The sequence below is a fragment of the Apiospora kogelbergensis genome, assembly GCF_038363985.1.
Source record: "Apiospora kogelbergensis strain CBS 113332 chromosome Unknown utg000006l_segment0_segment0, whole genome shotgun sequence".
NCBI classification, from domain to species: Eukaryota; Fungi; Ascomycota; class Sordariomycetes; order Amphisphaeriales; family Apiosporaceae; genus Apiospora; species Apiospora kogelbergensis.
This window is the reverse complement of record NW_027117423.1, coordinates 505,623-531,176: the sequence shown is the minus strand read 5'-3', so window position 1 is coordinate 531,176 and position 25,554 is coordinate 505,623. Positions and strand designations below refer to the sequence as shown.

The following is a 25,554-nucleotide window of genomic DNA, read 5'->3' as shown; positions in this document are numbered from 1 at the left end:
CGGGCAGCTCAGGGCGGAGGGGATGATCACCCACCGATCAAGATAGATGAGGTGGCCGCCAAGGGCTTCGAGATTTTAATCAAAGAGAAAGACACAACCATAAAGGTGCTCGTAGATGCGAGAGCGTGACCTGAAGACCCCTCTTTGTAAGTCTAGGCGTGCTGTGTATGCGCTGCTTAGCTCAGATGACTACCGATTCCGATAAATCTATGACAGTGGCAATGGTGTCTTATTGGGCGACCCAACTAACTATGCACCTTTTGGTAAGGCCATACTGGGATATATTGATTGCTGATGTGGGGAGCTGTCAAGACGATTCTGCTATGCATGCTCCGCAAATCAAATGACTGGCTAGAACATTCGCCAAGCGCCTCCATGTCTGGAGTTTTTCAACGAAAAAATAAGCAACTCCCGTCTTACCTCATTTACGATCCAATATAAGATTTTAGTCTTGTGCAAATCCAAAATTTCGCCCGCCAAGGCATACCACTCGCAGTAAAGGGACACGCATTATATCACCATGCGAGGCGTCTCTGGCTAGTATTTGGCATCTCATGACTGCTTCATTGTGCCTTAGTTCTAAGAGTCAGATTAATAAGGTTTCGTTTCTGTTGGGCTCACACCTTGGCATTGAACCGAAGGGAAAAGAGAATGACTGCTTCATACTGCGTCAGTCTTGCACTAAGGTGCATGTCAGAGTCGGAAGATCGAGCTCGTTGAAACAGGTCGGTGAAATACTGGTCGATTTTGAGGAGAACTATTCAGTTTCTAAACCAAGACCAGTACCGTATAATCAACTAATTCGCTTGAGATACGCAAAGGCTATCCCGAAAGCCAGCTCATGAAACCCGGGACTGTCCAGTAGTTACCATGGTGTACGCGACCTTGACTAGGCTATTGAAAGAGTTATAGTTGAGTAGTAGAACGGCAGTTATGACTCCTCAATAGGCTAACGTTATGGGACAGCAAAGACAATGGCTTACCGCCTATGCAATCCTCACTCGCCAAGGCTATACGCCGTGTTCCTTTCATGATACCTACAGTTTGGGCCAAAGTTGGCGAGGGTTGCATACCAGCTCTAGGGCTGAAATATCTCACCCCGGAGACCGCCTTGACGAGTAGGTAATTTACTAAATGCTGTGGGAAACGGTAGCACTGGCAAAAGCACTAGCAGAAGAGCCTCTCTTTCCAACAATGGACTGGTTGGTACACGATGCCAAGTCCAGAGCTATGTAAGACAAAACACAATGCGTATAAGAATCTATATGAAGGGCAAAAGGTGACCGAATGACTATAAAAGGGGTGGCATCGATGCTCAACATTCGAATGTCCTGTCTCATCATTCCCCAGAACACATCAGCTCGACAAACAGCCCATTCAACTTTCCAATATCAAGATCATTTATTGCACTTGAAAACGCCCCAATACCAAAATGCAGTTCACCAAGCTCTTCATCGCCGTCATCGCCAGCGTTTCCGCTGTGCACGCCCTGCCAGCCGTCGAAGAGAGGGAAACAAATGCGGACTACAACGGCGTACGAAGCCCCTCTACCAGTCAATCCAATCAATTATGAAACTGCATGTTATATATAATTCTTACTGACTGGTGATACTGAGAACAACAGGAATGCAACGGTACCAAGTGCAACGTATGGTGGCAAGACATCCCGTGCCAGGCAGGGACCAGCGTAAGTAGAAGCAGAGACTCTACCCTCCCAGATACAACAATCTAAAAAGAAAAAGAGAAGAATCATAATCGCTAACATGGTTTTCGTATCATAGTGTGTAGGGTTTCCCCGTTCTAATCACTTACAAAGAACTATCGACTTTCTTGCTCGCCTGCTACGAGACTTGAGAGGTAGATCTATCCCATACCATATACTATGCTGACACCTCCTTTCTGGAAAACAGACAAAGCAAAGTGGTGGCGGCGACGGAAAGAAGTGCTTGGTGAAGAACTTTGGCCCTGGCCAAAAGGCTTACGCCATTTGCCCCGGGCGCAACTAATTGGAAGGAATGCGACCCGAACGATGGCTTTTAACCAAATGAGCTGGTAGGGAAGCCAATAGCGATGCAAGGATCTGGAACCAAACGTGTGAAAATATTGGGGGGTTGAGGCTCTATACACTCGTTGACCATTCCCATTACCCCTATTCAACATCAGGGGGCGATGGGAGAATATGGCCTTGTCGATAGATTATCATCACGAAGAGCTGGGTTGTCTACCCATGTTCTTCTCGAGACAATGAGACTTTGACTCCAACCACTACATGCACTTCTAGGGCTTGTCGAGTATGCATTTCGTGGCTCACATGGCTCAGATACATTGCCAAGAAGCGCCACACTATTAGCCCACTTTCTTGCGCCCTAGAATCTCGAGGTGCTCTGATTAATGTATCCCGCATTACCAGCCCTCCTCTCCCAGTAACTACTTGATCATGTCCGAGGAAAGTTGCATGCGACTGCCGACCGAGGTCATTAGCATGACCCTCACTGCTCTCGGAGATGTGGACCTGAAGTCCTTGCTCGTCGCCCAATCCGCCTGCACCCAATTCCGAGACCTGATTGACACGCCGATGATGCCGCGTCCAAGCAGACGGCCGTCTTACGTCTCTGTGAGAAGACTTATAGGTGCTCCGTCAATCCCACCCAATTCCACCTGACGTTCGATGATTTGTGGGATCCGCAAGCTCAGGGAGACGAATTTCTGGGCTTTCTGCCCTGCGAATGACAGGGACCCCTGCCACTGAAATTGATAGACCCCCCTGAAGAGCTTCAACACTTCGACTTTGGTGCGTTTCTGAGTGACGGAACTAATAAAGACGGCTGCTATTTCCAATAAATATTCGGAATCACTTGCACACAATGTGTATGAAGTTATTGAGCGATGCAGCCTGGGTTAGGCTGGAGACCCTTCTAATACACGCAGAAACTTCCATGCGAGAAGATCTTCACCGACGTAACTTCGAGGGCATCTTTGTTACATTAGACTTTGCGATCCCCTAGATTATGTCTGTCATTCTCACACCATGTTCAAGCAACAACATCCGTTCCGGCCTCCTCAAGTACGCTTTGAGCTCTACTGATACTCCTCTTCCTCTTGGACCATCCCATTTCAGGCATTGCCCATTCTCGCCACCCAAACACACTTGCTACAGACCAGGTCGCTGCTAAGCGTTCCGCTGATGACTAGACCGGATAGCGTCAGACATGTCAGCCAAAGCCTATCCGGCCAGATGCCGCGCCGCGAACGGCCCCCGGACTGGAGGCAACTTGGGCCTTGACACCTTAAGCGTCGACATCCATAGTGTGTTTTCGCTTTTCATCTAGACTACAACAGACAGCACTTACATTTTCATACTAGATGCAATCAGTATTGAAATGATGTGCTTGTACGTTTCAGGATAAGGGACTGACAAGCTGAGGACTGGCTTCATTGCGTTAGAATGTCTTCTGGGCACTGAGATACGAAAATATAATACCCCGGCCTTTAAATGGTCGGAGTTGGATTACAGTAGCTGCGTTGCTAATATATAGATTATATAATGAAAGCTATTAACTTAGGCAGCAGTTCTACTCAGCTTCCTATAACAGATTCGAGATAATAGAAACAGAGTTACACAATTACAATCAGACCGGCCATATTAGCCAGCTTTTCCCAATGACCATGGAGTTCCAGCCTAGTTTCGTCGTATGCGTGCCACTATAATTCTCGGTCGGGTTCAAGCGTAACTCGCTATGGTTACTGCTAGACTCAGAGCCTTCTCTGTCACTGTCATCGAACCTAAAATCCATCCTTTTGCTGGGGTCATCTTCGCCCTCACTAACTTCCTCTTCGGTGCCATGCCCATCTTCGCTGTCCGATTGGGAAATGATGCCGTGGTGTCTTTTCAAACCGCGCCGCGGCTGTCGTTTGTGTTCTTGATTGTCCGCTGTGCTGATGGGGAACTTGGCGCGGCATATAAGCCATGTGTCTTGCACACACTGCCAGCAGAAGCTCCCCGGGAGTACCACAGTCGGATGCCGCATCTGCGTCGAGAGGAGACAGGTTGCCAGCCGGCCTATCCAATTGTCTTGGGAACGGACAACGCCCACGTACTCCGGGGCATCCAGGAGCTCAGCATAGTCATCTACGGACACTATGCGTGTATTTTGGATGATGCTCTCGACGTCGCTATCATTCTGCTCCTTGGGGTGAGTGTCATGGGTACACTTAGCAGCGATTTCATATTTCTTGCCTCGGCGCAGGTGGGGGATGATATCGACGTCAGTAACCCACTTGCCCCGGTCGCGGACCGTGATTACGGACTCTTGGAAGTATATCTCGAAGTCGCGGGAGCCGTGGACTCCGGTGTCGATGGGCATTACGTACTCGGTAAAGAGGAGATGCATCGTCGTAGCTTGAAATGAATTTTCTTTGCCGCCATTGAAAGTATCGTGGTTCACGACGTGCCAGTGGGATCTGTCGACCTTAGGGACCTGGGGATTCTTTGCCGGGATAAGCATAGCGATACCGGGTTTTCCGATGGACCCTTGGACCCGACGAAGACTGTTAGGCGAAGCATAACTCGCAGGGTCACTCAGGAGCCAGGCCGGAAGATAGATCGAACCGCTCGACGCCATAGCCACGACATCGTTCAAGGCGTCGGGGCGGACAGAGAAAACTCCCGAGTCGAATTGCGCTACACAGGAGAATGTTTGAGCCAAAGAGAGCTTATGAGCATCCGTGGAATACTTGTAAGCATCACGAGGATCCGGGACAGGCACCCATTTCATATCGCAAAGCGTGTTTAACGTGATCTCCAATGAGATCTTTGCATCAGGTATCGATGCGTAAACGTTGGTCGCTGTAGCCAAGGCTCGCAGAGAAGCGCGAAGTTGTTTATTTCCGTCTTGCCAGATGAATTGATCCAGGAGTGAGAGGGTCTTATGAACCGAGAGTCTCTTGTGCTCTACGGCATCAGTGAGAGCATTGAGGATATTCGCCCCATCAATCCTAGGCTTGGAACTTATGTGTGTTGTCTCTGAGGCCCATAGGGTGAGCCCCGGTGTCACAGCTTTGTCCCGTGACTGCCCGAAAATGAGAGCAAACTTGACGGCTTTCTGAGAGGCCCCATTCTCGTCGGGAATGTTCCGAGTATGCCGAGACCATATATCAGGAGGGTGCAGCCAGTAAAACCTTCTGTCCCCTGACTTCTTCATGCCTGTTGTGATAGGTAGTATGTCCTCGGTATTTATTTCGTAGGCGTCTTCGCCCATGTCCCTTACTTGTTGAAAACGAGGATCATTCGTATACCTGTCCAGCCACCTCTTATGGGTTGATTCAGACTGGGTGCTATCATCCCGAGGACTAAGGGTTTTGAGTGTTGTTGCATACTCGATGTATCCTGCCTCGTCTACAAATCTGATGACATAGATTCGCTCAGCGTACCCCGGAAACGCTTGTGCCAGCTGTCTGAGGTACAGTATACCATCCTCTGGCGCCAAAAGACCAAGCAAGGTGGTGACATTGGTCAGGCCGAAGACTGGGGTGACATTTTGGCTTGGACAGACGAATTCTGAGCACTGCCTCGCACCAAGTCGCATCAGTTGATCGCATTGTTTCTTTAGCAACTGGTCTCCCAGCAGCGAGGGGCCTAGCGCTTCGGCGAACACACCAAGCCAATTAACGATGCCGTAGTTGTCTTCACGATCCCTGTCCCTGATGAGGTTCCACAGACGTACGATGAAGGATGCTAAATGGAGCCGGTCGAATCCCCAGCCACGAGACACGCATCCGAAGGCCACCTGTACTAGCTCGGAAATCGATACCCGGCCCTCTCGGGCCCCCAAATTTGACGCGGTTGACACCGGTGGACCGTAGTAGCGCAGGTGGCCAAGTGGGAGCGACCAATAAACTCCATTCTTGTTGGCATGTTGCATCTGCAAGCCAATGGTCAGGATGCCGGCGGGGCTGACTAGAGGATCGTGCTGGGCGACAGGTGTTGGGGACTGGTGAAGAGCCAGCATGTCCGGATAAAGATGCCAGGAACAGATGCCTAGCAGCACCGAGGCATTCTCAACAGACTGTGGCATACCTAGGATTAGGTTGTCCACAGCCACCATGGCGGATTTCCAGGTCTGAAGTACGTTCTGAAAGAGCTTGGGGTGGTTGTTGACGGGCAACGAGACGTTGTTTACGATGAGCCTCAACTGAGTCTGTTTCACCTTCATGGCCTCGTCCGCCGCTGCAATCCAGTTCTGGGCGCTGCTGTCCCATTCTTTGAGCTGGTCTCTCGAGATTGTCACTTTGGCCAGCTGACGCGACAAGTGACAGAGAGGGTCGGTTTCGTCCACAGCGGCCAGTTCACTCTTGCGGTCGGCGACCAGCTCCGCCCAAATGGCGGTCGCTTCTGCGCTTGACCAGATCCTAGCCAGCATGCAGGCCAACAGGTGAATGGCAATGGCATCGGGGCCCGATGTAGCGGCTGCCCATACACTCGTCCCGTCAATGCCGACATGCTCGGCGAGCAGCCCGTCGGCACGGGAGCCCTTCGGGTTGACCTTTGGGGTCCCTGCTATCTCGCAGGCCCGGGTGCCATAAGCGCGGATCAAATTGGGTGTCCGAGGAAGCCATTGCTGGAATAAGGCCCCAAGTTTTCTGGCAGTGACATGAGGCTGCCCTTCCTCAGCCGAAGCGCGTCGGAGGGGACTGATCTCATTTCGAATGCCCATGAACTCTTTGGGGGGTTGTACTTGGACAAGCGAGAAATCCAAATTTATTGTCGCCAAGCCGACATTGGTCTCCTGCTTAGCCGTAAGAAGCGACGCTGAAAGCTGCTGGAGAGCCATGATCAGTTTGGTCCTTGGATTGCCTTGGTAAGACGAGAAGCTGAGCATCAATGGCCTGGCCGGTGAGCTGAATCACAGCCACAGCAACCCCTCACGAAATGCGCCATCACATGAGCAATGCATGCCAAATTCCAACTCGAGATGTCATTGGCAGACATTTGATTCCTAGGTAGCACAGCAGAACATTATATCCTGGTAATTGCATAGATATTCGTAGCCAATCCACATACGCTTACCGGACCTGTAATGTTCCGGCCGAGCGGCACATGCGATCTTTCAGCTTGTTTAAATCCAGATCTAGACTACCTTTCCATACTCTGCTGAGACTTCAAGAACGTACAACGTGAAGCTAAATATGGCTACTCCTTGGTAAATGTCTCATGAGCCTTGGCTGCATGTAAAGCACAATTTATCTTCGGTCCGACGGTATTGACCAAGACACCATGGAGGTGAAAGATCACGATGATGTAGGGCATTATCTTCTGGACTCATCGCTGCCCCGCAATGTTTCAGACATTGAGATCATGCTCATGCCGACCGTTTCTGTCGAGATAGAAGTACCGGGGCATAAGGTCATGCCTGTTTACCCTACATTAGCCCAGTCCCATGGATCAGGCCGAGTGGAGCTGGCCAGTATGGATGCCCTGGCCCAGCCACAGATCACCTACCCGTTGTTCACCCAAGAACACGACATTAAAACTGCTAGGCTAGCGGTGAGATTTGCGATGCGACTGGTCGAAAGAATCCAGCACTCGGATTACCCCTATCCGGTAAAGCTCCTATTTGTTTCCGGCCAGGGTCGCTCTGCTCTTTACAGCTTGGGAGAAGTCTGCGCCCCCTGAGTATATCCCAGTGCCACTGCCACCTTCGTCATCCAAGATCATGCCCGACCACGCAGCAGATACTAGGCCAGAAGATGCTAAGACATGGAAAACTGTCACTGATGATGAGATTGACGACTACATGGAGAGGGTCAGCCACAAAGTTTGCATTTTTGGCTACATGCCCCATGTCGAACGACGAGAAAACAAGTGTGGTGGACCTACAGCTCCGTGTCCACGGATTCAGCAACCTCAAAATCGCGGACACGAGTGCGTTCCCTAAGATTCCTAGCTGCCACACTATGGCACCCATGATGGCGGTAGCGGAGAGGTGTGCAAAGTTCATTAAATCGGCTTGAGGTGCGAGCTAGTTAGCAATACATTGGATTATCACGGGAGTGTATTGGAGGACAATTTCCACACAAGAACCGATGTGCAGTGCGCAAGTGCCGTACAGTGGTTCCCGAAGAGGCGTGTTGCGCAAGGGGGTACGTCTCCTTACTTAGCCAAGAGCAGGATAAACCAACATCACCATACAATTAGCTAGAAGTTCTGGCGCAGCGACACACCGGAACAGCGCCAACTCCCAACTGCTAGCAACCAATCAACCCACGGGGCTATCGGACTCTCGTACTCACGTCAAACGCAGGACCCCCACCCTCGCCCTCAGGGGGCCAGATCACGCATGAGCAAATCTCACTCGACCTTTCGCGGTTGAGCAATGTGCGCGAAGTCGCCGCCGCTGTCAACGCACGTGTTCAGTCAGGGACGATCCCTCCCATCCGCGCCCTCATCCTCAACGCTGACTTCGAAGAGTTCGACACGCAGACATGGAATGAAGATGGGCTAGACATGTCCTTCGTGGTGAACTACCTCGGTCACTGGCTGCTGACTCTCCTGCTCCTCACGAGCATGGACCGTGAGGATGGAAGGATCGTCTGGATTAGCAGTTGGTATCAAAAGCAAGTCATAATCCCTCGCGAAGGGGACGTGGAGCCCCACATCGAAAGAGAACAAGAACTGGATGGATGCTTATCGCCGTTATGGTAAGTCCAAAATGAGCCGAGTTGCCATGATGTACGTGTATACTTCTTCTTGCCTACAACTCCGTTGATTATTATTATTCCCATCTCTGACGTTGGGATGCCTGAGCAGCCATGAGCTCGAGAAACGGCTTGACACAGATCCAAATCTGAACCAAATATCAGTGCTCGCCATCGATCCCGGTGCAATGGATACGGGAATTATCCGATACAGCTCGTGGTTCGTCCGTGTGGTACTGTTCCGGCTATTGTTAGGAATCCTAGGCAATCTGTTCGTGCGCCTCTTCCCCAATGGCACCTGGGGCATAACGCTCTCCCTTGTTAATTTATCCCATCCGTGTAATTTTACGAAGGTTATCATAGTGTTTTCCGAGTCGGGCTCTCCAGAATATCTAGCTACCTGTGAAACGAGATACTTCCAAGTGCAGTTCCACTATCATCTAACCCTCGATCGTCAAGATTGATTGTACATATAGCTACAAGTCTCTCCAGCGTAGGGACCCTGGCATGCTGTCCTAAAATAGCTGCGCTATCTTTTGGTAGGTACTTAGGGGGCCAAAACTTAGGTACTTAGAAAAGCCGGGAGGTCATTAGACCGATATGAACACACTAGTTACCGTACCGATTGGCTGACACAGTCGAGCTCTTTCTTTCCCAACCCAACACCTTCCCTCCCTGGGAATCCCCGCCTCACCTCCTTTTGTTTCTTCACCACATCATACTCCCCAAACTTGCAATATGGGCTACGTGCTCAACACTGCCCTCTTGGGGCTCGTCATCCTGGTGTTCTTGCTCTTTCGGCGTCAGCGTTTGAGACAAGCCTCTGTGCAGAGCCATGGCTGCGAGCCAGCTATCTCGCACCCAACCAAAGAGCCATTCTTCGGGTCGGACTTTCAACGGAGCATGTACGGGCATGTGCCCTTTCTCTACCGGTTACATGAACAATATGGAACCACATTCGAAGTTCGATCTTGGGTCAGCCTTCCAGTCGTTTGTACCATAGCGACAGACAATATCAAATGCGTCAATACATCCAAGGACTTTGGCGTGGAGCCCATGAGACTTCCTGGCTTGGAATACTTCTGTGGCCAGGGATTCATTACGACAGATGGTGATACCTGGTACCACTCACGAAAGTTACTTAAACCGTCGTTTGACATCAGCAATATCAGCGATCTTCAGTTCTTGAAACGAGAAGTCGATAGGCTTGTGGAGGACCTCCCAGGAGATAGTTCTACTGTCGACTTGCAGCCTCTTCTCTATGTCATGGTAAGTATCGCAGATGCCATCTTCGGTTCTTTCAGCTAATAGTGATCTGCAGTTTTTGAATTCCGCCTTGCATTTCGTTTTAGGAGTTGATCCTTCCAGTCAGCCCTCTTCTGCGCCCCTCACGGCCGACGAGTTCGTCAAGTCCTTTCATGATGCTCTCTTCTACAGCATGGTTCGGGTCGTACTTGGCCCAGTTTGGAAGCTCCTTCCACAGTCCAAATACAAGAAAACTTGCTCCACTGCGCATAGCTTCGTCGACTATCACATCGGTCAGGCCAACGAAGAAGATGGTACAACAAAGGGGAAGAGCCTGATTCGGGCCCTTAATTCCCAGACCAATGATCCCACATTCATTAGGAGTCAGGTCATCCAAGCTATGATGGCAGCACAAGATACAACATCGGAGCTCCTGACGAATGCACTGTTCCTACTCGCACGCCACCCGAAGTACTGGGCACAGCTTCGACTCGAATTCGTGGGCAAGCAAGAAAGCGATCTGTTGGCGGGAACACTACTGGAGTCCAAGTTGACCCAAAATATCCTACATGAAAGTGAGAAACATGATTACCTCCACCACCACCTGGCACTTCACTGACTTCGATTCAGCACTACGAATTCATCCAATATTCCCTCTGCTTGGCAGAGTGGCGTTGAGAGATACACAGCTTCCAGTTGGAGGTGGTCCACACCACGACAGGCCTATGTTTATCCCAGAGGGTACAATACTTGTCATGGGATATTATGCTCTTCATCGCAACCCCGAAGTCTTTGGGAGTGATATTGAGGTCTTCAGGCCAGAACGTTGGGACTCCATCAAGCCAAAACAGTGGGAGTTTCTCGGATTCGGTTCAGGGCATAGGGCTTGCCTCGGCCAGCAGAAGGCGTTGATCGAGGCATCGTATGCCCTCGCACGCCTTTCTCAGGCAATCGAAGAGTTGACAAGCGCAGATAGTGGGGACTGGAAAGGGGAGATGAAATTAACATGCAAGAGTGCCAACGGATGTAAGGTTAAAATTAATTAATTTCCACTATTGGTCACGAGTGGGAGGGACTATAGTAGACTGAGAAGGGGAGCAAATATAACTATAGCGATCTTCGTTCGTACAATGGAATATGCTCCCACCCTGGCCCTTGTAAACATTCTCTATATTGCAAAGGCAACCATCTGCGGGATCAAGTCTTACCATCCTATCAAACCCCAATTCCCTCAAACCTTACCAATGTGGATGGCTATGCTGCAAGTCAAATGACTTCTTGACCATGATTGCTTCACTACTCTGACTTTGTGCATCTAGACGATCTTGGTGCTCTCCGGGCAAAACCTGGGCGGTTGTCATTGCGTTCATCTCATTCCAGTTGCCCTGCCCTAATGGTAGACTATGATGATCTCTGTGGGGATTCCACGGTCCAGAACGTGATTCAGAAGAAGTGTCCCGAAGCGAGAAGACAGATCTGACTTTTGCGATGATAGTCTGGAGATCACTACCAATGTTAGTGAATAGTGGGCTAAGGGTCGGGAGGCAAGCTGTGATTATGGAAGCATAAGCTTCTAAATGTGCCCAAAGATCGTTGAGTTCGGAGATGCCTGGCAATTACGTCAGTTGGTATTGTCTCTTGGTGGTGCTGTGCTCTTAATTTACGCTGCTTTTCCTCGATGGATTCGTCGTTCAAGCTCTCGAGAGCATGAGTGTAGTAAAGCTTCACCACTGAGCATACGAGGCAACTACATCATGATCTGTAAGCACGATCTTAGCAGCGCAGAGACATCTTATTACTCACAAGCCACCCAAAAGGAAGACTGCAGAAACCGCAATCTTTCTTTGGACATTCAAATTCAAACTGAAGACGATGGGTATTGGGAGACTCAGAACACATAGATCCAGAAACACATCGGTAACTGCGAAGGCGGTCGGTAGTGTAGATGGATCAAGTCCCAACACGTATTCTGTACCTTCAAGGGCTGGCGGTGTTGTCCAAAATGTTGAGACTCCTTGAGCAGCGAATAACCTCATCTTTCAAATTGGTGAGCCTGGTCTTCACATCAAGTCAAGACTGAATCGTGACCTACAAAGAATGATAAGATGATGTAAATACTGATGGCAACGAGCAGGGTATTCGCCGCGAATAGGAAGCGGCGATTGACTGTGAATATTCTCTTGTAGAAGAGCACGACGGAGATCTTGATAAGGCCATATACGAAATGGCATATGATTATGACGCCAAAAGTAACCTACTCGAAATGAATGGTTAGCTTTACCGTTTTACACAATGCAGTATGAACAGGGCTGCCAATCTGACCTTTCTGAAGTTTGCATATGTGGCTGGTGAGATGCCCACCCAGGAAACACCAATGGCCCCAACGGCCACGCCGTACACGTAGCTTGCCAGGAGCCCCAGCGAGAAGGCCTATGATAATTTCAGCATGACAACTTCAGACTTCAAACCTGGGTAGGTAGGCTTAACAGACCAGTGAAACCAATATGGTCCAGTCGTCGCTTGCCAGCAGTTGTCTAGCCTTTTTCCGGATTATAAATCGGAGTAGAACCGCAACTACAGCGAGAAACTGAAGAACAACATTCGCGCACAAAAATCTAACAACTTTCGGTGGAATAGCCATGATGCATGCAATTCGACCGTGGTGAACGATATGCTGAGGCTAGAGTCATGTTTTTACCAGGAGGTCTCCTTAGCACACGGAAGAAGCCTCGTTGAAACTGGTTACTTATGGGTGTGAATGAATTAGGCAGCCTTCTCTTGTTCTGACATGGTTATCTTTGCTACGTTGCGTACTTCGATGTATTGATTGGCTCACGCATTGTTAAACTGGATGATCGCCGCCAGGCTGGGGGAAGGAGTGGTGGGGGCCATCCCTCCCCCATTCGATGCATGCTCGTCGGGAGCGGCAGTGTCGGGATGCGCCACCATGATTTAAATGCAGGTAAGCTCCGTGTGCTTCCCGAAAGTCCTATCACAGGCTCTAAACCCTTCAACTGCTGACGGCTTGCGTTGGCCGGCCAAGTAAGTTAGACCGAGACGCTTAGCCTTCCTATGTTGCGCTAGGTCAGGTAGGCTGTTCGGGGTGAGTGGTTCCGATGGTGTACAATTTGTGTTCATTCCTCAGTATTTGAGGGTTACTACTTCCTGCTATGTGCTTACACCGGGGTAGTGCAGTCCTTGGATCTGATGTTGACGTATTCCGACCCGACCAATGGAACGAGCCTCAGTCGGTACCTTGGGTGTAAAGTCGCACTCCTCAGCACATGTGCAGGATATCACAAGGCAATCCAACCTACTTTGGAATGTAAAGGATTGTAAACTGGTGTTCCTACATCGAGGTCTGCAAGATGACGCCGTCAGCGCGTGAAACAATAAAATGGCTGTGCGGAATCTCGAGCGAATTGTTTATTGCAGGAGCTGTTTGATTGATAAGAGTTAAGGGGCTTGTGGGTGGGCACCCTAAGCATTAAGAAATGGCTTTCCACGGCTCCTTTCTAAATTGGTGTCGCGTAAGTTGTAACATAACTGCGCCGTACTGGATGTGACCGTAACAACCCGAGCAGAGATCATAACCCGTAGGGAAGAAAATATCAGCAGAGGCGGGAGATCTCATATCTCCAATCGGCGATCAGACTCTACTTCACGTGATCTCTATTTCCGGTCAGGATAGAATCCGATTCCTCTTGTCTGCTTAACTCATGTTCTTCCCCGGACAAGCATTCCCAAACAGTGAAGGAAACCACCCCCCTTACTATAAAGTACACAGGTATATTTTATCCCTAGAATCGGAGGAGGTACAATATTCGAGGTGTCGTTACCGGCTTGAACAGTCTGTATTTATGCCAATAGAGACGTTACCTAAAACCTACCCTACTGATATGGACGCTGTTGGGTGGCTAAGTCAGGATTACCACGACAAAATACACACAATTTGCAGGTCCTTGTGGCTGTGTGCAGGCCAATCCAAAATAGACGAAGTGGCTTGGATATGAGAGATACAGATGTGATATAAAGGACAGCCCCAGAAAGCGCTTGATACACAGACCGCTATAAAGAGCCTCGTTCGCATGGCTTGCGAGCCTTTAAAACGCCTGTGAAGCTAATCAAGTAGAGCGAACAGGCTAGACCTTTGGGATTTGTAGATAGATCAGTCTCTTGCTATGTAAGGGATATCTGGTGAGGCTCAAAATTGTGGACCAGCTATTCGGAAAGCTGTTGGCGCAAAGGCACAGTAGAGCATTCCGAGGACAAATGGATGTGACTTCCTTCAGCCGGAAAGATAACGAGAACTGAGGGACAACAAGTGGGGAATCGTGTAGACCCTGAACAATGACATCTGTTCAGGGGATAATGCGTAGCGTCAGCTGCAGCGAGCGTTTACAGAAGGGACGCAGCCAAATTGTAGTACTCAAGCGGTTCGGCAGATGCGGACCAACATACACCGCTTTGGGTCAGCCAGAGCAGCACCCAATGACGCTGGGCGGTCGAGTAGTACTACCCCTCCCATGCTGACTGCAATCAACAAAGGTGATCACCATTTTTACGCAGTTTGAAGATTATTGGCTGAGGATACGGCATATTGCCTGGTTCTTCAAATATCTCTCTACCCTTGGATCTTTAGAAATGGCGCTCGGCATAAATGTTTCTTATTCTATCAAGTTGACACCTTGACATTAAACCGAAGAAAAAAATAAGTGTTGTTCGTGAACCACATCGATTTATAGGGCGGGCAAGCAAACTCCATACCGCTGAGGCATATTACACAATGCGTACGCACAAATTCCATCCCCTGACAACGTATGGTATTCTGACAATGGAATCTACTAAGATTGCAACGAAACGGACCTCTCCGAATCCCACAGCTATGATGTGGTCATTACTTCACAAGCCAATATTGACCACGGAGCTCTGCGCGCGCTCAACTCAACACGTTATGATGGTACCATCTTGGTCAAAGGTGCAAATGACACACTGAGCTTCACAAATCTGACAAAATTCTACCGAATGGATATCAACTGCAACAGCAAGCTCCAGAAAATTGTTTTTCCCGAGCGTTTTGTGTTTGACACCCTGAATATTACTGAAGCACCAGCCCTGGCCGAGATCAATATGCATAAGAATCAATGGGTTGGTTCAGGAGACCGCAGCGGGGAGAGCCTAAGTAATGCCTTCCTCAATATCATCAAAGCCCCTCAACTTGGTCGTAACCCAGAAGCCCCGAGCCAGCAAATCAACGCTATCAATGCATTCTTTAAGCTCAATCTGGATAACGCTGGTCAAATTCAGTTTCCGAATCTGACCAGCGCTGGATCCATTAGTGTTTCCAACTCAGACGCTTCATTCCCTAAGCTTGAGACGGTCTACGGTCTTAACCTAGGAAACCAAGGTTTTACTAGTTTCCCAAGCTTAATGAACTCAAGCGGCGATGTTTATATCGACAACCTACGGTACGAGTCCGGCAATTTGCTGGGTGATTTCTCCTCGGATCCGAACCCAGATCTGGTCATACAAAAGTCATTAGTGATAGGACCACGGCATCCCAGCAATCAACAACAACCACGGGACAATTCTGTGGTAATGGATCAGGTGACTATTGTGGGAGCAGACCTGAACATTACGAATATTAGCCGCCTTATTGGCATCTCCTTCAGCCATCTGAGGGAAGTGAAAAGGCTCCACATTGTGGACAACCCGAACTCGACGATAACCGGCGACTTTTCGAGTTTAAGCAATGCCAACTCGATCTACATCAATGGTATTATAAACACGTACGTTAATGGGGAGCACTGATGGCCTAATTGATTCGTTTGGCTGGCTAACTCAAGGCGACAGTACCATCAGTCCCGCCCTCTTTCCGCGCCTTGCTCATGCCGGCGAGGTGATAATAGAGGCTTTAAACCCAGAATTCGACTGCTCGCGACTCGTGCAGATGCGTAATTTGGGAGTAATTCAGTATCTGTCTTGCAACGGGACGAACGGAACCAACAATAAAAGTACTGGGCTGTCTACAGCAGCATCTGCAGGTATCGGCGTGGGCGTTGGAATTGCAGCACTCGGCATTATAACGATCTTGGTCGGGCGAGCTATTCGCAATCGCCGGAAAGTGCGAAGCCCAAACGTGAGACCCAACAATATTAGAGAGGATGGCCTCGAGAGGACTGTCAGGGAGGCGCCTAAGCCGCAAGAGGCTCTATTAGATGATACTCAGATTCGCGAAGCCGGGGGTGGATCTATACCATATCAGGTCGCCGGTGGGGAGATATTGGAGGCCGGAGGAAGAGCAGTACGTGCAGAAGCAGCAGATGAGCGCATTGCAGGCAGAGTTGATGTAGCTTCACCACAGCAGAAGAAGACGTCGCCAGTAGAGTTGCCCTGAACTTCATCCTATTGGAGTTTCTCAGGGAGCGATGTCTAACCATGATACTTAGCGACAGAGTTAAGCATTCAATCCCATTCGCAGCCTTCTTTGGAAATCATGATAGTGAGGGAATCCATAGATTACCACGTGAGTAACGTATTTTATAAGGTAGCCAATACATTCAGAATCTCGCAGCCGATGTAGACTGTTTTGCTGCTCTACATAATCATGCGTTTCCTAAATAGCTGGGTCTTGTGAATCGTAGTTCTCCTTTTTTGCTGACTATACTATAGGCACAGCACAGATGTCAATACTTGAGGATCAAGCGCGCGTGACAAGGGGAACAATGAGGATCACTTTCACCTTTCTCCGGCTTTCCTACACATCCCTCTGCCCGAGTTTGGCGACCGTGATCTTGACATACATAACAGCCACCGGAGGGAACCAACTGAAGGCCCCAGCTTCAATTCCCATTTTTACGTATACGACGCTTTGGTCAAAGAGGGCGCATCAGCATTAGGCTGCGGGCACGATCACGTGAACGACCTCTGCGCTCTGCTGCCACACCAAACGCCGCGAGACGGTGACGAACCCACTCAGCCTAGGCCTTGGCTATGCTATGACGGCAGAAGTGGGTTCGGGGGATATGGTTCGTATGATGGAGAGCGATTCCACCGACGAGCGCGGGTTTGGGAACCCGACACGAATACAGGAGGCTTGAAGACTTGGAGGCGGGTTGGATACGCCATGGACAGAGTTGATGAGCTCGTGCTGGTGGAAAATGGAGCGGTGATTGATCCTCTGGGGAAGAGAGTGAAGATAGGAGCTGTGTAGTAAGCTCTATCCACAGGGAGCGTGCCCACTTGGGGTCTCGTGGCTGCCTGGCTGCTCAGACACTTTGTGATACGGCGTATGGGTCGTTGTTCATGGACACAATCACAAAGCAATTGCCAACGCAAGTCCGTATCACGATGAACAATGCAACAGCAGCGTGAAACGTACCACTCTTAGCACCAGAAGATGATTCAGCAAACACAACAGGAGACGACAAGAACAGCGGTTTGCGGCTGTGGCTTCCTGCTAGCCTGCAAGGGCCGTCAGACGATTTGCTAATTTTAGCGACAGCAGGGTCTAGGCTCGATGCAGCCCATCTAATGTCGCCTACCATGGCCTAAAGGGCTAGCGTACTCGGCTTGCGCCCGACTTGGGCCTCAGATGGGCTGTTCTGCGCCGCCTTGGCACCTCCGTCCCCTGTTAGGCCGTTTTGCTAACGAGGAATTTTCATTTCCACTCTGGCCGTTAAACTGTTGCCTACGGCGCGTGTCGTCCCTGGCCCTCAACTTCAATTGGAATAAAAAGTCGGCGCCATTCCCTTGTGCGCTTGGTCATTGCCGCTCGCTTTCCTGTCGCTCGCTTGCTCCTTGTCATTCGTTTTATCCGACCGGCACTTGCTTGCCTCTCTCCCTGCCATTGTCTTATCTATTTCCCGACTGGGGAGCCTTGCTTCTGTCGGTGCTCTTGTTCCACACCCACACATCGGTTGCTTCCGGAACGGCGTCCCCCAAAGTTTAATCCGCCGATCTTTGCGACTTCACCTCCGGACATGGAGCACACACCTGCGTCGCCGACGCAGCCTGCGCCCGCCGCGGTTCCTCAACAGCCGCAAAAACAACATGGCGCGTTTTCCCAGCACCACCAGCAATCCGCGCAGCCATCCCAGCAGCTGGCTCCCTACTACGCCTACGGAGCATCGCCTCGCGTAATCCCCTTTGACAAGAATTGGTATTGGGCCAAGCTCGCGCTCACCATCGCGTCCATCGTCTTCTCTATCATCCTCCTCGGCCTGGGCCTGGGCATCTCGCTCCGCCCCATGGATAGCTACTACAGCAGCAGTTACGCCTGGATCGTCATACCCCTCGTCATCGTGTGTGTCGTCTGGGACCTTGCTGAGCTGATTACTCTGTTCACCTGCGGCCGCCGCCGCAAGACCGACGTCCCGCAGCAAGCGCAACAGCAGGATCCGCAACAGCAGCAAAAGCAGGAGACCGCCCATGATGGCATCCACCCGGGCGCCCACGTCGGCGTCGACCTCGTGCTCTGGCTCGCCGGCATCGTCGTCCTGCTGTTCTCCATCTCAAGCAGTATCGACGGCTACGACATGGGTTACGGCTGCAACTCAAGTTACTATACCTCCTCCTCCTATTACCGGCATTACTGCAACGCCGACTACCAGAATGCCCTCAAAAACTTCTACAGGCCCGCCCACCGAGCGGCGCTGGCCTTCATTTGCCTCCTCATTATCACGCACTTCGTCATCTTCGTCCGCGCCTGCATCGAGGTCAACCAGCGCAACCGCATGCGAGGACCCGTCATCATGGTCCCCTCCTCGCACATGTCCATGTACATCGTTCCGGGCCAACAGCAGGCCGCCATGATGCCCATGATGCCCGCTCAGACCCACATGGCACCCGCGAGCGAGAAGGCCGCTGGCTCTTCTCACCCGCAGTCCAACGCCGCGCCAGCCGAGGGCTTTTACGGCCCCGGTCCTTCGCCGTCCACGGGCCACGCTGGACAGGCAGTTTAGTGGATCAACGCTGGTGGCATGGTTGTCGCAAAAGGAGAGAGGATGTGTGGTCTAGATTGCATGTCGTGTATTTCCATCGGGTTGTACCTTACGTAATTCAACGATAGACATAATTCTAATAGACTCGAAGATTAGCGATGCCAAGTCTTATGTATTAACAAGGGACGCATCATATGTGTCATTATTTCCTACACGACTCTATAAGTTTTTAGAAAACCCTACACAGATCGTGTTGAGCCAGTTTCTGTTGGGCTCATGCCTTGACATTGAACCGAAGAGCAAAAAAAGATAAAAAAAGGAAAAAAGAGAAAAAAAGAATCATGTTGAGCTAGACAATTCAACTCCCAGCCGACGGGGAGCAAACTCGAGCATGCGCTCACCGTGGGCAACGTTTTGCCAAGAAAGTCAGCTCGGGAATGGCCGAGAGGCTCCCCCTTTATTCTTTATTTGAAAAGAGCTTCGGTAACATGGAATTTTCCAGACTCGAACATTCGAGCAATGGCACCAGAACAGCGAGAAAGATCATTATGGCGGTTTTCATTTATTGGTTCAGCTGGCAGCTGAAACCTTGCCCTGGTCGCATACAAACTTAACAAAAACTCCGGGAGCACAGAGATATGGAGTGTCGGATCACCAGCCGCCCTTCAATTTGGGGCCGTATTCGTTTTGCCTGTATCCGAACAACCTTGTATATTGGCAGATACATGCATCCAGCGTCAGTTGTTCCCGAGTGGCAGTCTCGCCTTGCTTCGATCCGAGGGATGGGGGGCGAGCTCGATTACGTTGGAAGGTATGTTTGCTACTTGGTGTCATATCATCCCTGGGAAGTGCCTGGCCCCATAAAAGGAATCGAGATACAGACTTAACCGGCCTGGCCTCAGGCCTCAATACCGGCCGAAGACTTGTTAAAGTTGTTTTCAGCCGACTCAATCTTTCACAGCTTGGGATTGGGGGGTTTGCTAAGGATATATGACTACTTTAAATACACGGAGCAATTCCAGAAGCTTTGAGGTTGTTACTTCACTGTAACAGGAGCGAACAAGCCGCTTGCTACTGGGCTTATTGGAAGTTTGCTCGCACAGCTGGATTTTCAGGGATAGTAGCTAAGAATTTATGCACACTGACCAACTCCATTGGGTTCATCTGGATACGAAACTGCACCGGGGTGAATTCGGAATAGAACAGCAACCGCAAAAGTGGTGTGGTTAATGCGGTTTATGCCTCGAGTTGAAAGATCTCTTCAAACTACGGTGATGTAAGGGGTTCTACCAAGATTGCAATGGTATGCTTGACACAGTCATGGTTTGCTCTGACATCTGCCGCGCAGCTGGCCCGACATCATGCGCTGTCTTACCCCGACCGCCACTAGGGATATATCCCAGCCAGTATCCTGCCCGACGACTACTCGTTAATGCCGCTTTCGGTGCTGTTCCAGCTGCGGATATAATAGAGGATACAAATACTTCAGGAATAGAAGAAGTCAGAAACTTTCGAGGCTGCTTTACAGCCCATTGCCTTGCTTAGTTCTTTCTTCCTCCTTACACTGTTGCAACAGGAATCCCACGTCACAGCACGCCTTATCATCCGCATGTCTCCTCATCTTTCTCGAACTTCATTCCTGGGTGCCTCAATTGCGCTGATAGTCATAACAACCGCCATCTCAGGCGCACGCGCAATCTTTGGGATCCAGAACGGGGCTAAGATACGATGGGATGATGTCTGGCTTATCGCGGGCTATGTGATCTTCATGGTGCTTTCCGGGTACCATGTGGGCAAATATGAGCTCATGTTCCGCGTCGTTGACGTCTCCAATGGCTGGATACCACCGTACGAAGGAATGGAGGAAGAAGGATTGAAGCTTCAAAAGTTGATTTTTCTTGCCACTACAGGCCTTTGGTTGACGCTTTGGTGTGTCAAATTCTCTCTATTGGCTTTGTACAAGAGGATGGCGGCGCAGGTGCCATTGTATATTCGACTCTGGTGGGTTGTGACTGGTTACTGTATCATGGTAAGTCTCTGGCCCCTCTTGGCTTGGGTCCTCCTCAGAACTTAATGGCTAAATTGTGGAAGTGCTTGGTCGCCTCTGTTATTGTACAGGTCACCTCCTGCTTGCCCGTAAGCGATTGGTGGAAGCAGGGGGGTTGTTCAAGTCCCGAAAATATACGGATGTTCTACGTGAGCGTCTGGCAGTCATATGGTGCTAAAGTTACCACAGACCTAATGGGTATGTCATTCTCTTCTGACGTTATTCCTGGCGTATGTGTAGAAAAGACGTTGATCATATTTCTACCAGTCATGCTGCTGCCATTGGGAATAATCCGGGACCTGAAGATGGCCACGTCTACGAAACTCAGCCTCGGCTTCCTTTTCGGTCTGGGTGGTGTGATCGTCATCGCTGCAACAACCCGTGCGGTACAGATCGGAGCAAGCGAGGACGCCGCCCCGCCACCTCTCTGGTTGGCGCAGTGGAACGTGATCGAGTCGGCAATCTCTATCATTGTGGGTTGTGGTCCTGGCCTGTATCGAAAGGCCAAAGCTGCCAACAAGACTGAAGCCAGATACACCCTCGAGGCCGGAAACTATGCTCAGAAACACGATGGTAGTCGCGCTGGGCGGAGCATCAAGAGCCGGGTTCAGCGCGGCATGGGGAACGAGGTCCCATTGGAGACCTACCCGGTCACCACAATCAGCGCGTCGGATCACCCTCGTGATGATGGTAGCAAAGAGGAGCTCGTGAGAAAAGAACCAGAAGGGCAGATTATGGTCACAAGATCCGTCATGGTCAGTCACACCCGAGATGGCTGATTCGGATTTCCGAGCGTACAGTCAAGCGACAAAGGCAAGCACGAGTTGACTGGTATTTTGAACGGGGTGGGGCTTTCCTGATTCCTGTTTTCCGTCAACGGGAATTCCCACATAATGGAAAAGACGTAGCTTCCCTTCCTTGATCTTCAGTCTCGTGTTTCATCCATCTTGTCTTCTCGTGCCAGACATACATTTATCGGCAAGCCTATCCTACCAACCTACCTAAGTCTTCATACTTGCAAATATCATCATCAACTCCTCTCGGCACGCCAGTCGGGTGATTGATCGTGTCGTCCTGACACCTCGATTGACTGTCTTGAAACACCGAGAGAACGTCTGATCCCAACATCCGTTTCGACATTGCTTTCTTGTTCATTCTTTACCATCTCAACTTCAGTTTTCATTACTACTGCTGCCTTCTATCCCACTCCCAAAGCCATGGCCAGGAGCCGAGCATGTTCAACACGTTCGGGGAGCACCGCAGAGAACGACTCTGATCCAAATGGCTCCAAATTCCCGTGTCGTCGAATGAGCTCTGTATCTTCCAAATCACACCCTCGCTTGAAGGTCCGAGTGTCCTCTCGCCCGTGTTTGGCCGACAAAAGCGGCAACCTTCCTCTCAGGACTGAAAACGATCGGCTTGATGGTACCCTCCTTGATGGAGCCTAGTCACCCTCTACAAGTTCGAATGGTGATCTGCACGATGAGCCGCCCAGCTCCGACCAAAGGAAACTTGATCTCACACCAATAACGCCAGCCACTCTTCCTCGTGTGACAGCTCATCCTCGCCCTGTCCTACCTGCTCTCTGTTGGTCTGACACGGCTGTGACACCACGAAGGAAGAGACTGCCCGCTGCCATTAACCCACGGTTGAGCGAAGGCGGAAGAGCCCATGACCGCTTCATATCGCCTCGAGAGGTCACAACACCCCTCTCGGACCGATTTCGTTCTACTAAAGAACCCCACGAGCTTTCTGCACGCGAACGTCTTACTCGCAGCACAGCCGCCACTCCCGACCCCTTTCGCATGCCACCACGACATGACTACTTGGCTTTACGCAGCCGACGCTCCTCACGTTCAGATGGACATAGGCGATACCCAGGCAGCACTGTGCTAGCCCTACACCCAACTCATGGTGCAAGCGATCTCGAACGCCAAGTCAGCGCTGGATCTGCGTGGTCAGTCGGTGGCATTGCGCCATCTGGAGGGCCAGCAGTGGATACTGGCCGAGGCCAGATCCTCGAGAGCGGCACCAACGCTCCTCTTCACAGAGCTCCTTTCGCAAGTGGGCAGCCTAGATCAAGCGAAGAGAACGATTCACACGAGAGACGGATTGCCCATGCGCTCGACATCAACCGGGCACAGCGTGTTCTTGGTTTTGACAGTTTCGCGACCTTCCCCCAATACAAGAAAAGGTCTCCAGGCCGCCAGTTCATTCCGAAACTCACAACAACCTGGACTGGTGCTGAATGGGTCAATGATTCATATGCATCTGGTGAGTGCCTACTGAAGCCTAGATCCCATACGGAGTACGTTTTCTGACTCGCACAGATTATTTGGAAGATGCAAATTCCATGCCCAATGAACCATTCAGGTAGTATTTCCCTGCCTCATCTCCTTTCAAGCGGCAAGGTGCTGACATAACCAAAAGGGTCCTCGATGCCTCTAAACTGCGGGATGATTATTATTGCTCTGTCATGGCTTTCTGTCCAAATTGCGATGTCATTGCAGTTGCTCTTGGGAATTTCGTTTACGGTTGGTCTGAGACCTGTCAGGTTTCCCTCCTCAGTAAAAGTGTTAGGGATGGACCTTGGGTAACGTCTTTGTCGTTCTCTTCGGAGGCTGGATTCAATTCCATTCTTGCCTGTGGACGTACAAATGGGACCGTCAGTCTGATGTCTCTTTTGGACAGTGATGGTGCGAATGAAGAACCTCCAGTGTTCAAACCAGTACCTCGATTCGAGGCTCAGCATTCCCGTGCTGTGGCCTCACTAAGCTGGCGCCCCGTTCCTACCACTCGCCCTTCTCTCAATCCCAACAATCCTGGCGTCCCTGTCCAGACGGAAGACCTGTTAGTCGGCGAAGACGTTGGTGATGTTTATTACTATTCGGTAGAATGGCCATCACCCTGGGAGATCTCTCAGGACAATTGGAGAGGATCCATGACACTGCTGGCTTGCATCAAAGCCCACTCCCAGCAGATATGTGGTCTTGCTTGGTCCCCGGACGGCGCCCAATTCGCAACCGGCGGCAACGACAACATTTGTTGTCTTTACAACACCAAGACCATCGTCGATTCAGAGCCCACTGATGGCGATGGGCTCCTGGATGTTTCCACTTTCCAATGGAGCGCCACTTCCGGTTCGTCAGTGGTATCAACTGATTCTGCCATGGACCGATTAGGAACAAGAGATGTGGTGAATCTTGTGGTCCCTATAAGAAACAGTCGTTCAGCTCCTGCGCCGTCATCAGGGTCGAATTCATACATGGCTTCTCTAGCACCTGTCCCACTTCGGAGCTCAATTCTGTCTTTCAGTCAGGATGATAGGATCCAGCACAATATAATTCCAGCAGCTGGCACTCAAGCATCAATCAACATGCCAAAGATGCATTCACGCTCTGCCGCCTTGAAGGTCTGGAATCACCAAGCCGCGGTCAAAGCCTTGGCGTTTTGCCCTTGGCGACCCAACCTACTAGCAACTGGGGGTGGCTCGACGGACAAGTTGATTCACTTCTACCACACCGCATCCGGCGCAGCTCTTGCCACCATCTCCGTTAGCGCTCAAGTTACAAGCCTTACCTGGAGCACGACACGCCGCGAGCTCGCTGCCACCTTTGGGTACACTCAGCCAGAACACTCTGTGCGGATCGCAGTTTTCAGTTGGCCCGAATGCACAATGATAGGCTGTGTACGATGGCACGGCGAACACCGCGCTCTCTGTGCCATAGCGTATCCAGGAGGCCCCAGGGGCTTGCATTCTCAAGAGGTCTCCGAGAGTAGCTCTTTTTCCCATAGACCGACTGGTGCCATGAGAACGCTGTTCTCGCGGCGCAGGTCCAAGTCAAAGCGAGATGGATGCCTTGTTGTGGCCGGGAGCGATGAGAGCGTCAAGTTCCATGAGGTATGGGGTATGGGAACCGGGGCCTTGAGCACAAAACTCGGGTCTGGTGCCCTGGGCGGAAGTGACATCCTCGAGATGGAGGAGGGCATCGACAAGGAAGGCGACGTTATACGATGATTGTGTACTGAGGAGAATAGCGGTACATGGAGGTTGTTTTATTGCTCAGGACGGATACGGTCTACTGCTCGATGGCCGTAGACACACGACTATGGCTCGAAAGTTCAAGAATGCATAAGACAAGCAAAGTGTGGATGATTGATATTTTATAAGAACAGAGATAGTAGATGTAGCATGATGGTATTTTTACACTTTGGTTTCATGTTCATTCTTCAGCGTCGGTACCAGCGTTGTTCCTCCTGACTGTACCACCTTGGGCAATGTCAAAGGCTTGCTAATGTTGATACAATGCGGTGTGCAACCTGAAAATCAACTCTTCCTCTGCCATTTGCTATCTTTTGAGAGTTTGTTATTCGATAACCAAATAGGAGATGTAATGATCTTCCCAGGAAAGGGTGGTATGCAATGAAATGGGATATGAATGTGGTACGGCCGAGGATGATCGACACCAATCAACTTTTCTCTATCTTTCTTACCTGTGGTTGAAAGGAGATGAGTCACCAAGACCACGCATACACTCAACTCACCCCTGTTCAAAACACCAAGGGGCGTACCTTCTTATAAAGCATGATGTCTACTGCGTCAGGTCCACGAAGATGGCCACGCAG

At 50.5% G+C, this 25,554-nt stretch overlaps 8 protein-coding genes across 8 annotated transcripts; 7 read left to right on the top strand and 1 right to left on the bottom strand.

Annotated features, from left to right (window-relative positions):
* Nucleotides 1–1,432: 1,432 nt before the first annotated feature.
* PG998_008974 (uncharacterized protein) lies at nt 1,433–2,006 on the top strand (the record flags this gene model as incomplete). The annotated part of the gene is made up of 3 exons (XM_066875790.1): nt 1,433–1,534; nt 1,625–1,687; nt 1,911–2,006. The coding sequence occupies 3 exons, from the start codon at nt 1,433–1,435 to the stop codon at nt 2,004–2,006; spliced, it is 261 nt and encodes an 86-aa protein (XP_066727946.1).
* A 1,623-nt stretch (nt 2,007–3,629) lies between these two features.
* Nucleotides 3,630–6,830, bottom strand: PG998_008973 (uncharacterized protein; the record flags this gene model as incomplete). Its single annotated transcript, XM_066875789.1, has 1 exon — nt 3,630–6,830. One exon carries the CDS (start codon nt 6,828–6,830, stop codon nt 3,630–3,632), a length of 3,201 nt encoding a protein of 1,066 aa, XP_066727945.1.
* Nucleotides 6,831–7,273: 443 nt separating this feature from the next.
* On the top strand, nt 7,274–7,672 carry PG998_008972 (uncharacterized protein; the record flags this gene model as incomplete). Its single annotated transcript, XM_066875788.1, has 1 exon — nt 7,274–7,672. One exon carries the CDS (start codon nt 7,274–7,276, stop codon nt 7,670–7,672), a length of 399 nt encoding a protein of 132 aa, XP_066727944.1.
* A 167-nt stretch (nt 7,673–7,839) lies between these two features.
* PG998_008971 (Short-chain dehydrogenase) lies at nt 7,840–8,701 on the top strand (the record flags this gene model as incomplete). Its single annotated transcript, XM_066875787.1, has 2 exons — nt 7,840–7,921; nt 8,301–8,701. 2 exons carry the CDS (start codon nt 7,840–7,842, stop codon nt 8,699–8,701), a joined length of 483 nt encoding a protein of 160 aa, XP_066727943.1.
* Nucleotides 8,702–9,432: 731 nt separating this feature from the next.
* Nucleotides 9,433–11,213, top strand: PG998_008970 (uncharacterized protein; the record flags this gene model as incomplete). The annotated part of the gene is made up of 4 exons (XM_066875786.1): nt 9,433–9,963; nt 10,016–10,514; nt 10,570–10,965; nt 11,053–11,213. The coding sequence occupies 4 exons, from the start codon at nt 9,433–9,435 to the stop codon at nt 11,211–11,213; spliced, it is 1,587 nt and encodes a 528-aa protein (XP_066727942.1).
* Nucleotides 11,214–14,725: 3,512 nt separating this feature from the next.
* Nucleotides 14,726–16,336, top strand: PG998_008969 (uncharacterized protein; the record flags this gene model as incomplete). Its single annotated transcript, XM_066875785.1, has 3 exons — nt 14,726–14,729; nt 14,789–15,728; nt 15,793–16,336. 3 exons carry the CDS (start codon nt 14,726–14,728, stop codon nt 16,334–16,336), a joined length of 1,488 nt encoding a protein of 495 aa, XP_066727941.1.
* Nucleotides 16,337–17,921: 1,585 nt separating this feature from the next.
* On the top strand, nt 17,922–18,902 carry PG998_008968 (uncharacterized protein; the record flags this gene model as incomplete). Its single annotated transcript, XM_066875784.1, has 1 exon — nt 17,922–18,902. The coding sequence occupies one exon, from the start codon at nt 17,922–17,924 to the stop codon at nt 18,900–18,902; it is 981 nt and encodes a 326-aa protein (XP_066727940.1).
* A 1,299-nt stretch (nt 18,903–20,201) lies between these two features.
* PG998_008967 (uncharacterized protein) lies at nt 20,202–24,946 on the top strand (the record flags this gene model as incomplete). The annotated part of the gene is made up of 6 exons (XM_066875783.1): nt 20,202–20,381; nt 20,458–20,910; nt 21,000–21,683; nt 22,377–23,202; nt 23,259–23,301; nt 23,359–24,946. The coding sequence occupies 6 exons, from the start codon at nt 20,202–20,204 to the stop codon at nt 24,944–24,946; spliced, it is 3,774 nt and encodes a 1,257-aa protein (XP_066727939.1).
* Between the last annotated feature and the right edge of the window lie 608 nt (nt 24,947–25,554).